This window comes from Polypterus senegalus, chromosome 12 (genome assembly GCF_016835505.1).
Source record: "Polypterus senegalus isolate Bchr_013 chromosome 12, ASM1683550v1, whole genome shotgun sequence".
NCBI lineage: Eukaryota > Metazoa > Chordata > Cladistia > Polypteriformes > Polypteridae > Polypterus > Polypterus senegalus.
In genome coordinates, this window is record NC_053165.1 from 122461210 (window position 1) to 122474876 (window position 13667).

General features: G+C 37.4%; 1 protein-coding gene across 4 annotated transcripts in view; it reads right to left on the minus strand.

Annotated features, from left to right (window-relative positions):
* The window catches only part of ankdd1a (ankyrin repeat and death domain containing 1A), a 240330-nt gene that overhangs the window by 106598 nt on the left and 120065 nt on the right, over positions 1–13667 (minus strand). For all 4 annotated transcript variants that reach the window (XM_039773347.1, XM_039773346.1, XM_039773345.1 and 1 more), the window contains one exon: positions 11741–11839. In XM_039773347.1, the coding sequence (XP_039629281.1) occupies positions 11741–11839 (99 nt within the window). The remainder of the gene's footprint in view (positions 1–11740; positions 11840–13667) is intronic.

A 13667-nucleotide genomic window follows, 5' to 3' on the forward strand; every position in this document is an offset into this window, starting at 1 on the left:
ATCGTATGTAGATCGGGGTATATATATATACATACATACATATATATATATATATATATATATATATATATATACCAGCTTGTGAGAAGTAGTGTGTTAAAGAAAAAGAAAAGGGAACATCTTGAAAATAACGTAACATGATTGTCAATATACAGTAATTGTTTTGTGAGTGTTATGAGTGTTGCTGTCATCAAGGATTTGATTATCATTATTTCTTTCAATCAGGTTTGTATTTGTAGGATGTGTTGTGTTCAAGTTACATTCCGTGTTTGTCAATCGTTGTAAAGATGACAGGTTTTATTCATCGATTCGTTTCTTACTGCATCAATAAACAGCTCGTCTTCCTCTTTATCTGAGACGTGACACACTGCATGCACGGGTTTTTTTTTATACTGTGTTCCTTTAGCGGGACATTGACTTTTTCCACCGTGTGCTTTGTTTCCGCAGTAGCTGCACTTATCAATATGCTTGTATGTATCACACGCTTCATATTTTTTTGCTGCCTTCTCAATTGTGTAATTTGTTCAGCACTCTTTGCAACTGTTGCATTTGTCTGTGCACTGCGTCATTTCACGTGAGCCGCACGGTGTACATGCATCGAAGGTTTCCAGCTGTGCTGGTGCCATCTTGTGCAATGTTAGCTAAGACCCAGCACTTAAAAGTTTCTCTCGCAGTTTCGCCGAGTTTGTGCCAAACACCACCCTGACCATCTCATCTTCCTCTGCATAAGCACAGTCCTTCACCCGTGAATATTTAGCGGCTGACGGACGGCCTTATATGGGCAGGCACTAAATTACAGGCATCGAGCAGAAGTCTATTATAGTATATGGACGAAAAAATAGGTTCCAGTTATGACCATTACGCTTAGAATTTCGAAATGAAACCTGCCCAACTTTTGTAAGTAAGCTGTAAGGAATGAGCCTGCCAAATTTCAGCCTTCTACCTACACGGGAAGTTGGAGAATTAGTGATGAGTGAGTCAGTGAGGGCTTTGCCTTTTATTAGTATATATATATATATATATATATATATATATATATATATATAGTGTGTGTGTATGAGAGAGAGAGAATGTGTGTTTCATGATTTACATCTTTTGTAATGTTTAAAATGTGCTTATCTGTTTATTCATGCCTTTCCTGTCCATAAGTCTAGGTGTTGTATGTTATAACTCATTTTAGAAATAAATACACTCACTCAGGCTTCTTACTTACTTTTAACTTAGTAGATAACTTTGCTCCACTTCACAATCTCCATGATGCATACTGGTACAGCAGTTAAGTCTTGTACTCCATATCATCTTAGCACATCTGGATAATGTAAAAACTGCTCTCACAGAGTTATGTTTATATTCAATAGCTTAGCATTCAACACTGTTGTGCCAACAGAACTGGATTTTGGACTTCATAGCGAGCAGACCTCAGCTTTGCAGATTGCCAGCATCATATCTTCTATGCTCACCCTCAACCCGGGCACACTATGGGGCAGTGTGCTAAACCCACAGTGTGACTGTGTGTCCAGACACCACATCACCTCCATCATTAAAAATGCTACTGACATCACCATCATAAGCCTGAGAACCACCAATGATTAAATGGCTTGCAGACAAGAGGTCTATCTGCTGACTCAGTGGTCCCAGGACAATCTGACCTTTCATGGCCCAAAATTAAGGAGCAGGTCATAGACATCAGAGGACGGATTAAGCTGTGGTTTGTTTTTGTGGGGTGCTGTGGAAATTTCGTACAGTGACAATCGCTGATGAATTGAGGAGGGAACAGCACGTCTTGTTTATTGCCAAGTTCACCAATCCCTTCCTGAGATGTCTCACAGGTGCTGTCTAGAGTCCATCTTCACTGGCGGCATTACATTCTGATAGGGCACACACACTTGGGTCACTGCAGAGGATGGTGAAAGCCACAAACTATTACTGGCACCCGCCGCCTTCTATCCAGGGTATCTAATAGACATTCTGCTAAGATTATTACACATCCTGCACAAGTGTTTTTCTTAATCCTCCCTTCTGGCAAATAGTAAAGAACCAATGGCGCTAAGTATGGCTTCAAAGAAACTGTTTTAGTTAAAGAGTTACTGAACAGCCAATCATAATAAGAAACATTGTAAGAAAAAGACTAGGTATAAATATTTGAAATATACCTGAATATATAGCTATACTGTAAATTGTATTCTATATATTTGTTGTGTTTTATTATATTATCACTGTTCTGGACAGGCATGTACAGTAAGTAACAATATCATTGTACTGTATGCACAAGACAATAAATACTGTATATTTAATGTTAAGATCACCTAGGGATAATTCCCTGCTGAAAGCACACTGTAACTAACCCACTATTTATTATTAGTAGTAGTAGTAGTTGCAACACTTTTTGGTATTTATCAAAATTTTAAAAAGATGACGACTCAAAGACAGTTTTGAGTCTATGTTGGTATAAGTTGGGTCTTTGCAATCAACTTAAATGTTACACAAAAAAGGTTTAAGAACAATCACGATCGTCTCAAACTGAAAAGTTGTTTAAACTTTTTTAAAACTTAAAACTACTGGCTATCATATGCCTTTCAATTGATATGTACATGACAAACAGTATTTCACACATGCAGCTTTTAGTAATGAAAACATTGATGGATCAAATCAATAAATATAATTACTGTTTCCTAAAATGTTTCCTTGTCAATTTTAAAACCAATTTTATATGTAGTGCTGTTTTTGTAAACCTTCTAAAAATAATTAAGCTTATTATTGTTTCACATGTGTATAATTTGCTAGTGGGAATATGAAATTAGTATGAGTTTCCTGAGGTACATTCCGTTTGAAACACTAATTAGTAATAAGATTTGTTACTTTTACTATACTGTAACACTTCAGGAGAAAACGTAATGAACAACCATTCAAAATAGTAAAAAAAAAAACCAAAACTGTACTTTATATCGGCAAAGTGTTAGAATCGTGAAAGAGCTTAGAATGATTGGATAACATATGTATAAGACTGGAAGTTATTTATGTTTGACCAAATAGAAAACTGTTGTAATTTGTACAGCTACAGCATACTGTGCAATGAGCGCGTCAACACTGTCTCGTGGAGGGTATGATGCAAGTGACGCTGGGAAAGGGCATTACGATAATCACGTCATTACATGGGTGTGTGATGTGTTGTGCTCTGAAGGGCATTCTGTGAGGTATTGCAGTCTTCAGCTTCACTCTGTTGCAAAATTCCGCTTCATATTGAGAGGCGCTTTAACGTCATGACACCTGGGTGAGGCCATCAACAGCTTCTAGGACAGAATACAGTTCAGAACCATTGAGAACACTCCATTATACATTAAAGCAGGGGTGTCCAAACTATGGCCCGCAGGCCAACTGCGGCCCATGGTCCATTTTTCTTTGGCCCGCAGCAAATTCTAAAAATATAATGAAATATGGCCCACACACAAAACTTGTTCTTAACTATATTGTACTTCTTAGGTTTAACACAAGGCGGAGCTACTGTGCTGTTCAAGGCAGTATCCTCACAAACAAGTGCAACCAAAGAACAATTTTGCTGCGGGTTACCAAAAATGGCAGAACAAAAGAAACGCACAATAGCAAGTGAGTGCAGAAAAATTTCAGACATGGTGGGAAAATTAATATTTCTTCCTAGAAGTCAAGGGCAAGTGTGTCTATTTGATTTGCAATGAAATTATTGCAGTGATGAAAGAGCATAATGTATGTCGACACTACGAAACCAACCATCCGACCTACACGTGGTGCTGAGTGAGAACAGAAAGTTAAGCAAATGGCAGCTAGTCTGCTAGCTCAATAACGGTAGCCAGTTACAAAGTAGTGTAACTCACTGCCCATCACGAGACTTCATAAAACAGTGCCTCACTAAAGTTGCGGGAATAATGTGCCCGGAGAAAATGCAGGAATTCAACAGAAATGCAGTTGGGTTGCAAATTAAAACTTCAAGTGTCAGATAAAGCTTGTGCTTTTGATTTTTACTCGGTTGCATGTGATGAGAGCACTTTGTAATACAATAAATAAAAAACCCATTAATGGAGAGCTGTTATGCTGTTTTTTCTTTAAGCAAATTCAATTATGAAGCATAATTTATCTATATTTGATTGATTTTGCTATATTAATACACAGGAGGTAAGGCAATATACCTCTCCTCTAGTGGGTGGCCCAGAGTGAAAAAAGTTTTGACACCCCTGCCTTAAAGGAAAAGTGCACCAATTGTTTCAATTCTCATTTAACCTGGAATTAACTGTGGATTACCGAGGCAGATTGGATCATTTTGAAAATAAACAAAGAAGCTTATTTGTTAAAAAGGGACAGGGGTCTGTTTATTGTGGGGTAAACATATATATGTATGTGCTGGTTATATCCATATACTGTCTGTAAGTAGGTATTATTTTTTTCTCTTTTCTTCTCCAATTCTTTTCTTAATTACTGCACTAATCCAGCTCCATGATCGGGGTGGTTATTCAATGATATTCCCATTTAAATCATTATTTGTTTTGTTTTCTTTTTGTATGATGTTATAAGGGGAAATATATGTATAATTATATTTGGAGTTCTCTAATATATTCACTGCTTGTTTCATTGTGTTGATTTGGTCTGGGTGGTTATTTTCTCATGCCTAGTTTGCAAATGTCACCATCTGAAAATGGGATCAAAATAATGCTAAGGGTCTATCAATTTCCAATTCTATTAGGTTAAACTCTTACTTAGCGTACAAGGTTCTTGTGTGTGTCATGGACATCCCATGGTAATTAGAGGAACCTGCTACAAGTTACTTTGATGAATTCAGACTTAATTGTTTTATCTTCTAATCACAATGGACACCATTTGTCTTTGTTTGGACCACAAACTATGTTAAGTACAACAGTTAACAGTTTTAATTAGGGGAAAAAATACAATGAAGAATTTGAAATTGCTTCTTAGTAAACAACTGGCTTATTAGTGTAACAGCAAAATGTGTCTTTTACTTATAAACTTCTTAGCATGTTAGCCTTGTTTCTTCTTGGTAAACATCTCATAAATATTTCATTAATATTTTTTAAAGATTTGTATTGTGTTTATTATTTGTTTGTACGTGTTGTCACAGGAGGCTGGGGGTGGTGCCCATCCAGGACGCCCAGGAGGACCGGAGGAGGGCTTACGCCTCCCCCAGATCATGTGGGGGCAACCACCCTGGTGGCTTTGGGGACCACGGGAACTGAGCTTGGAAGCTCAACCCTACAGGGGCCTGTGGTCACCGCCAGGGGACACCCTAATGCCTGAGGAGCACTGGCCCTCCGCACTTCCTCCACACCCAGAAGTGCTGGGAGGAAGAAGACCAGGGACACCCAAAGTGCTTCCGGGTGTGCCTGGGAAGTGCCGGCGAAAGCTAATAGGGAGGCACCTGGAGCACGTCCAGGTGTGTATAAAAGGGGCCGCCTCCTTCCATTCGATGGCTGCAGTCAGGAGGATGAGAGACAAAATCTTGGAGGGGAGGAGTGGAGGTGGACCTGAGAGAGAGAAGGGCATCATTGAGAAGGCATGGACTTTGGGGGAGTTTTGGGGTTGCGTGCACCTGTGTAAATATTCATTTGTATAATAAATATGTTGTGGGTGATTATACAACGTCTGCCTGTCTGTGTCCAGGCCAGCCTCCACAGTGTCATACTGTATAAGTTTTGGCAACCACAGAAAAGAAACAAATACTGCATCATTAAAATGGTAATGCATACTTAAAAATAAACCTCAATAAAGAATTATAAAGGTCTATCTTTTAAACTGAAGGAAAAAACAAACCTATATAAATATAATAAATGTATATTTTAAGCAAAAAAAGCTTTAGTGCAATTAATGATTAAATGAATGTATATTTCCATTCAAGCAGTTTAATTGACAATATCAATTAATTAATTGTGTGAGAATATATATATTTTTGTTTGATTAATGGTGAATACTACTTTTTTCAATTAATCTTTTTTTCAGATAGGTATTTAACAGAAGAAAGTAAACAACATGACAGCTTATAATTATGAAAAATGTATTTTTTGTATTATGGATACATATTTTTGTACATACTTTTATTAAAGTATTTTAAAGAAACTGTATTTATTTTAGTGATTTTATGGTCACTGAAAAATAAGCTTACAGAATTTAATCTATACTAATAAAAGGCAAAGCCCTCACTCACTCACTCACTGACTCATCACTAATTCTCCAACTTCCCGTGTGGGTGGAAGGCTGAAATTTGGCAGGTTCATTCCTTACAGCTTCCTTACAAAAGTTGGGCAGGTTTCATTTCGAAATTCTACGCGTAATGGTCATAACTGGAAGCAGTTTTTCTCCATTTACTGTAATGGAGATGAGCTTGAACGCCGTGGGGGCGGAGTTTCGTGTGACATCATCACGCCTCCCACGTAATCACGCAGTACATAGAAAATCAGGAAGACCTCCAAAAAGCGCTGAAGAAAACATGCATTATATAATTGAGAAGGCAGCGAAACAATAAGAAGCGAGCGAGTGACATATACAACCATATTGATGAGTTCTGCTACTTCGGAAACAAAGCACGATGTAAACCTACACTTTAAATTAAGTTCATAGACAGGCTGCGCTGGCGTTTGTAATTTAGTGCCTGCCCATATAAGGCCGTCCGTCAGCGGCAATCCAATAGCAAACTCCCACTAAATATTCACGGGTTAAGGACTGTGCTTATGCAGAGGAAGATGAGATGGTCAGCATGGTGTTTGGCACAAACTCAGCGAAACTGCGAGAGAAAGTTTTAAGTGCCAGGACTAAGGTAACATTAAATACAGCCATGGACATAGCACGAGATGGCACCAGCACAACTGGGGAACTTCGATGCATGTACACCGAGTGCTCACGTGAACTGGCGCAGTGCACAGATAAAAGCAACAGTTCCAAAGAGCTGAACAAAAACCGAATTACACAATTGAAAAGGCAGCAAAAGCATATTCATAAATGCAGCTACTGTGGAAACAAAGCACACGGTGGAAAAAGTCAATGTCCGCTAAAGGAAGACAGTGTAAAAAACCCGTGCATGCAGTGTGTCAGGTCTCGGATAAAGAAGAAGAGCGAGCTGTTTATTGATGCAGTAAGAAACGAATCGATGAATGAAACCTGTCATCTTTACAGCGATTGACAAACACGGAATGTAACTTGAACACAACACATCCTACAAATACGAACCTGATTGAAAGAAATAATGATAATCAAATCATTGATGACAGCAACACTCAGTAACACTCACAAAACAAATACTGTATATTGACAGTCATGTTACGTTATTTTTAAAATGTTCCCTTTTCTTTTCTAGCTTTTTAACACACTACTTCTCCGCTGCGATCGCGGGTATATATATATGTATATATATATCGATCTACATACTCGAATAATGGATACTTTATTAGCCATCAATGATTGTTTTGGTAAAGCCATACTCAGTGTATTCATTAGATGAGCGGTAAAAAGTAAGAGCGAGGGGAGGATGACTTATTGAGGCATGCAGGCTGTAGTCTTGCGTCAACTCTATCTGAATTGCGATCACATTTGAAAAATATATCTTTTCAAGTTCTATTTAGTCCATATGTGTCAAACTCAAGGGCACGGGCCACATCCGCCCGGCGTGTAATTATATCCGCCCGAGATCATTTTATATACTGTATTATTGTTATTAATGGCCGGGTATATGAAGCGCTGGTAACACAATAAACTACAGATCCCATAATGCAGCGCTTCAGCTGCCTTGCGAACACTTACGCGTTAATCAAGTCTAGCTTATGATGCTGCAAGTTATTGCGAAGCTAGCTCACACGATGCTGAAGAGAAAAGTTGATTCTGAAAATAGAGCCTTTAAAACCGATGGGAGGCTGAGTATATGTTTACTGAACCCGTGTGTCTCATTTGTGGAGCTAATGTGGCTGTAATTACAGAATTTAATCTAAGACGGCACTATGAGACAAAACATCAGGGAGTTCTGTGTTGTGGAGATTCTCAGGATGGATTGCAGGTGCTCATCAGTGAGGCTGAAAGACCTGAATGCAATGCAGAAGATACAGAAAGCAGAAGAATTAAATAAGAATCTGACACTTCAGCGGACGTTTTACCCGTGCACAATCACAAAGTGATTTCAAGTGAAGTTGCTTTTATGGGAGACACAAATGCACCAGTGCAACTTTCCCTGTTGCCAAGTAATGTTAAACCAAGTCGTCACTACGGTGTTCCCAAATCGCACTTTGCTGATAAACTGGCGCACTGAGTTTGCGGCGCTTTGGTGACTTTGAAGAACAAAAAGTCCGTCTACATGCGGCTCGAACCTTGTGCATGTTTGGTAGCACATATCTGTGTGAGAAGCTCTTCTCAGTGATAAAGAATAACAAAACAGCACACAGGAGTCGCCTCACTGATGAGCACCTGCAATCCATCCTGAGAATCTCCACAACACAGAACCTCACACCAAACATAAACGAACCTGTTGCCAAAAAAAGATGCCAGGCGTCCAGCTCTAAAATGACATATGAGCAAAGACAACTGAATGATTTGATTTGTTATTGCTGAAAGGAACACATTTTATTTATATTTCCAGGTTTTGTTATGCAGCATGTTCATATTTGAATTTGTATAATTTTGAAAGGATATATTTTTATGGAGAGCAAAATCTTTTGGGATATTTAAAATCTAAGTTTATTTTTTATATAAATTTACATAAGAGTCAAGAAATTTGAATGTTTGTTCTTTTAAGTTATTTAAGGTTTGAGTTGATTTATTCACGAATAATATTCCTGTCTGTTTTTACCATTCCTACCAAAGATATTTCTGTCGACTAAATAAAAATTCCTTCTATTTAAAATTTAAATAGAACTTGAACAAATACGATAGTTCATAATATCCACGCAGACTTGCGTAAGCGGGAGTTATCCGTTTTAACAAGCAGCGTATTGCACTGATCTGAAATAGCTGTGTGTGTATATATGTAGATATGTATGTATATGTATATATATGTTTATATATGTGTGTGTGTATGTATATATATATATATGTATTTGTGTGTATATATGTGTGTGTATGTATGTATGTATGTGTGTATGTATATGTATGTATAGATATGTATATATATATATATGTTTATGTGTGTGTGTGTGTGTAAATATATATATATATATATATATGACAGCAACACTCATCACTCACAACAGTGACAAAACAATTACATTGACAATCATGTTACGTTATTTTCAAAATGTTTCCTTTTCTTTTTCATTGCTTCTTCAACACACTACTTCTCCGCTGCGAAGCGCGGGTATTTTGATAGTTTTGTTAATAAAAGAATGAACAGTTAACACCTGTAGTCTATAGTTTAATTATATAAATATCAAAGTTAACACTTTTGATATAGGATTAAGGCTTCTATGAGTCCAGTTATGCAGGAGCTTTGTGTAAACAGTTTTTTAAAAGGATAAAGAAAAAAAAAACATCGGAATCAGTATCTGAATCAGCCGATTCTGTAACATTAAAATAGGTGGTTGGTATGAGCCTTAACACTAGAATCCCTGAAGCCTACGAAAAAAGTCATAATCCTGGGCCACCTTAAATTCCTTTGCACCTCTCCATCAGCGTCTTTGTTTTGCAAATGTGTCAATCAACACAAGCAGCCTGCTATCCCATCCCACACCGACAGGGCTGAAGTCAGTCGCAAAATTCTCAAAGCTCAAGTGTGTTTATCGGGTGTGAGGTGCCTGGAGTTGTATAGGGTAAATAATATATTGTTTTTGGAATATATACATTTCATATGTGTTCCATGTCTACACCGATCTGTGTAAATGTAGGACAACAGGAAATGTGAGGCAAAAAAATGAGGAGCACATACCTGAAACAGAAACTTTTTACACGTTATACTAATAATGATGTGAAGTGTATAATGTGTGAATACTTTAGTACACGTACACATATCAAATAAACACGTGGGGTTTTATTCAAGATAAAAAAGAAAAAAAAAATCATTCAATTTACATGTTGCTGTCAATGAGTTAAAAACCCAAACTCGACAGAAAATTGATATGTATTATTGGATGGTGCAGAGGTAAGAACTGCTGCCATATAACCAAAAAGTTGTGGGTTTGAGTCCAGGCGCTGCGCGTTTTGAGTAGTGAGCTGCTATTATTACTATAATATAATAAAAACATACATTTGATTTGAGTCTGTAACACCCAGTGTAAACTTTGGCTACTTGTAAAAGTTAGAGCTTTATTTTATCATTCAATTTATTCTGCTGCCTAGCAGTTAGGAGACCTGGGTTTGCTTCCTGGGTCCTCCCTGCATGGAGTTTGCATGTTCTCCCCGTGTCTGCGTGGGTTTCCTCCGGCTTCCTCCCACAGTCCAAAGACATGCAAGTTAGGTGCATTGGCGATCCTAAATTGTCCCTAGTGTGTGCTTGGTGTGTGTGTGTGCCCTGTGGTGGGCTGGTGGCACCCTGCGCAGGGTTTGTTTCCTGCCTTGCACCCTGTGTTGGCTGGGATTGGCTCCAGCAGACCCCCGTGACCCTGTATATAGGATATAGCGGGTTGGATAATGGATGAATTTAACTTTAACATATGGTTAAAGCCAATATGTGTCACACACATACGCATGGGAGACAGTTTACAGGCTTGAATTAATGTGTTTTTCCTCAAGACCATGGATTGGTGCTGTATTCTTACACTCTCTCTTCTGTCCCTCAGCAGACTAACTGAAGAACCTACATCCTATGACACATCACTTCCACTTCCATGAATTGCCTATCAAAAACATCCTTTCCACCTCCAGTCCTGTTAAGCCATTCTCTTGCTTCCTACCACCTATGTAACATCCATCTTAGTTCCAAGTTCTCAGTTCTGTTTTGGACTTGCGTCTGTAAAGATATTACTGGTTTTTTTTTTGCTTCAGTTTGCCAGATATTACCAAGTATACAGGGCTACCCCAAATGTTTGTTTGTGTTCCTGTTTATTTTCCAGTGGAAATAAATATTAGGCTCTAGACAATCTTTAGTGTTACCTGCATAAAGGTGTCTTAAAGGTCACTGTGTAGGCCTGTCTCTGTTTTTCTGGAAAGTACCAGTAGTAGAGGTAGAATTTGAATAAAATTGTGCAGCACATTGTTAATAAAAATACTCTATATAAAAGAAGAATTTAAAAGGAGTAAGTCTTTCGGGAGTAAAATGGGTTTTGTGTCAAGATTTTAAAATGCAAAAGTAAGAATCTGTGTTTTTTTCTCCAAATACTTGTTTTTCATACCATATCCACAAAGGTTTGTATGTGCAAAGGTTCTATGTGAATGTGGGTGGGCCATATAATAGAAAGATTCCCACCTCCTGCGACCCTAAAGGCCATGTCACTTTTACTGCAATTTTCTGTCATTGCCTTTATTTACATAATCTTAGAGAGTCCACAAGAATAGACAAAATGCATCCTAGAAATTATAAGCAATTTGACACTACTACTACCGCTATTACCTCTTACTTGTGGATTCAATTATGGAAAGAATAATCAGAATAAATTAAGACTATTTTTATGAAAATAATATTCCAGATAATATCCAGCATGTGTTCACACCAGGACAATGCTGCATACTGCTTTGTTATACTTCTGAACAGGTATATCTGCTAACTGGATTGGTACATAAAAGCAAATCATAAATAATTTATTTGGACTTTCAAAAAGCATTTGACAAAGTTATTGCTGACTTGACTCACGTTTGTAACAGCATTAATGTCACAAGAAGACTCCAACAACAGCTTCACACATCTATCATGGCCACCATTTGCAGCAAAATGTAATGCCGTCAGACCTTCCTGTGTAAATAACAGAAGCAGAAAATTAAATAGTTATATATGTATAAAATTGTTCATGTAGTGATCACCTTCAGTTTTCCAAAACTGAATCTAATCCAGTTGTTACTTCTACGCCATGATAATGGAATTAATTATTTGTCCAGCTGGGTACAGCCAAATAGGATGTAACCTGGAACACTCTATTAGAGCCAGAAAATCCTTCAGACTATCAATGCAGAACTACAAGTCTGCTCTGCCCTGCCTACTTTGTTAGAATATAGTATTATGCTACATTCAATTTATCTTGGAAGTTGCGTATCATAGCTGGGAATGATGTCACACCCGAGTTGATCATGTTTCAGTAAAACATTCAGAAAACGAATAAGGACATATTTAGGAAAACCTTTGTTGTCCTTCCTCCCATGGAATAAATAACAGTTGATAACAACACATTGCACAGTTATTTCACACATTCAAACACTGTAAAAGCATGTCCACAGATAGAAATTGGACTGTACTGTGTGACTGATTTAATGAGACACAAGTAGACTAATAGTGCTAATAGACAATTTAATACTACAGCTTTCACTAAAGTTTGCCATGTATATACAATTTTAGATTGACTTCATGAAAATGAAATCCAACTTAATGAGTCGTTCCAGTTGAAAATTCCAACTAGGGACTTGGAAATTCTATCCTCCCACATGGAAGGCTTCCCCAGGCTAGGAAATTCTATCCTCCCACATGGAAGGCTTCCCCAGGCTATCAATCCAACAAGCTCATTCATCCTATTCACCTGGATTGTCCAAATAAACAGCAAGTGCTCTGTGAAACTTGCAGTAACAGAAAATTACACATACCTTACTAGCTGGCAAAATAAATAGTCCATAACTCATTGTAAAAAAAAAAAACATACAATGCAAAAAAACAAGAGCAAAGAAAGGCAAAATTCTACACAGAAATAAATTAATCATAACATTGAATGTGAGGTGAGCCCAAATTATAAAGCCAGTTATCATTAGCTAGCAAACTGATTTTCCCTCTAAACTGAGAAAACAGGAAAACTTTCACCATTCTGCAGAAGTTTCAGTGACAATTTCTTTCAAGACATTCAAGTTAGTTAAATTAATTTTTATATAATTGAAATGCCATTGACAAGCTTGAAGTACTGTAGACAATCCTGAAGGCCTTTATGAACAATGCTACATATTATCTCTCTGACACATTAGCAACGAGGACTTTTAGAAAACAAATTATTCAGCAGAAGTTTGTCAGGAAATTCTGCTGGGACTCCTTCATACGTACAACGATGCACATTAGTGATTTGGAAAATGTAGAGGGAGAAATATTGCTCACATTAAATAGGCGGAAATCAAACAAATCACCAGGATAACATTTATATGATCTGGGGGAGAGTAAGTGAATGTAGAGTGTGTGTAAAACATTGGTACATATTTTTAGAAAGTCACAAAGTACTGGGAAAATCTCTAATTACTGGAAAATAGCAAATATTGTGTTAAATGAAAAAAGTTATCAGTCATATCCAAGTAACTATAGGCCTAATATAAAGTATATATTGTGATATTTGAGTCACAGTCTTGCACCCAAGACACTAAGTCCAAAGGCTTCAAGAAAACCAACTTTGTTACAATCAAAACAGGAACAGTCAGGATATTTATTCAAATGGGAGCTACCACTTCAGTATACAGTACTGAAACATGAGCCTGACCTGCATATTTTCTTCAGCAATTGAGTCTCACATGTCTTTAACTCATTGTTTTTTTCCAACTCTTAGTATTCTAGTGCTTTTGTTTATTCCAGTTTCAAATAGAAATGACTTGGACATTTT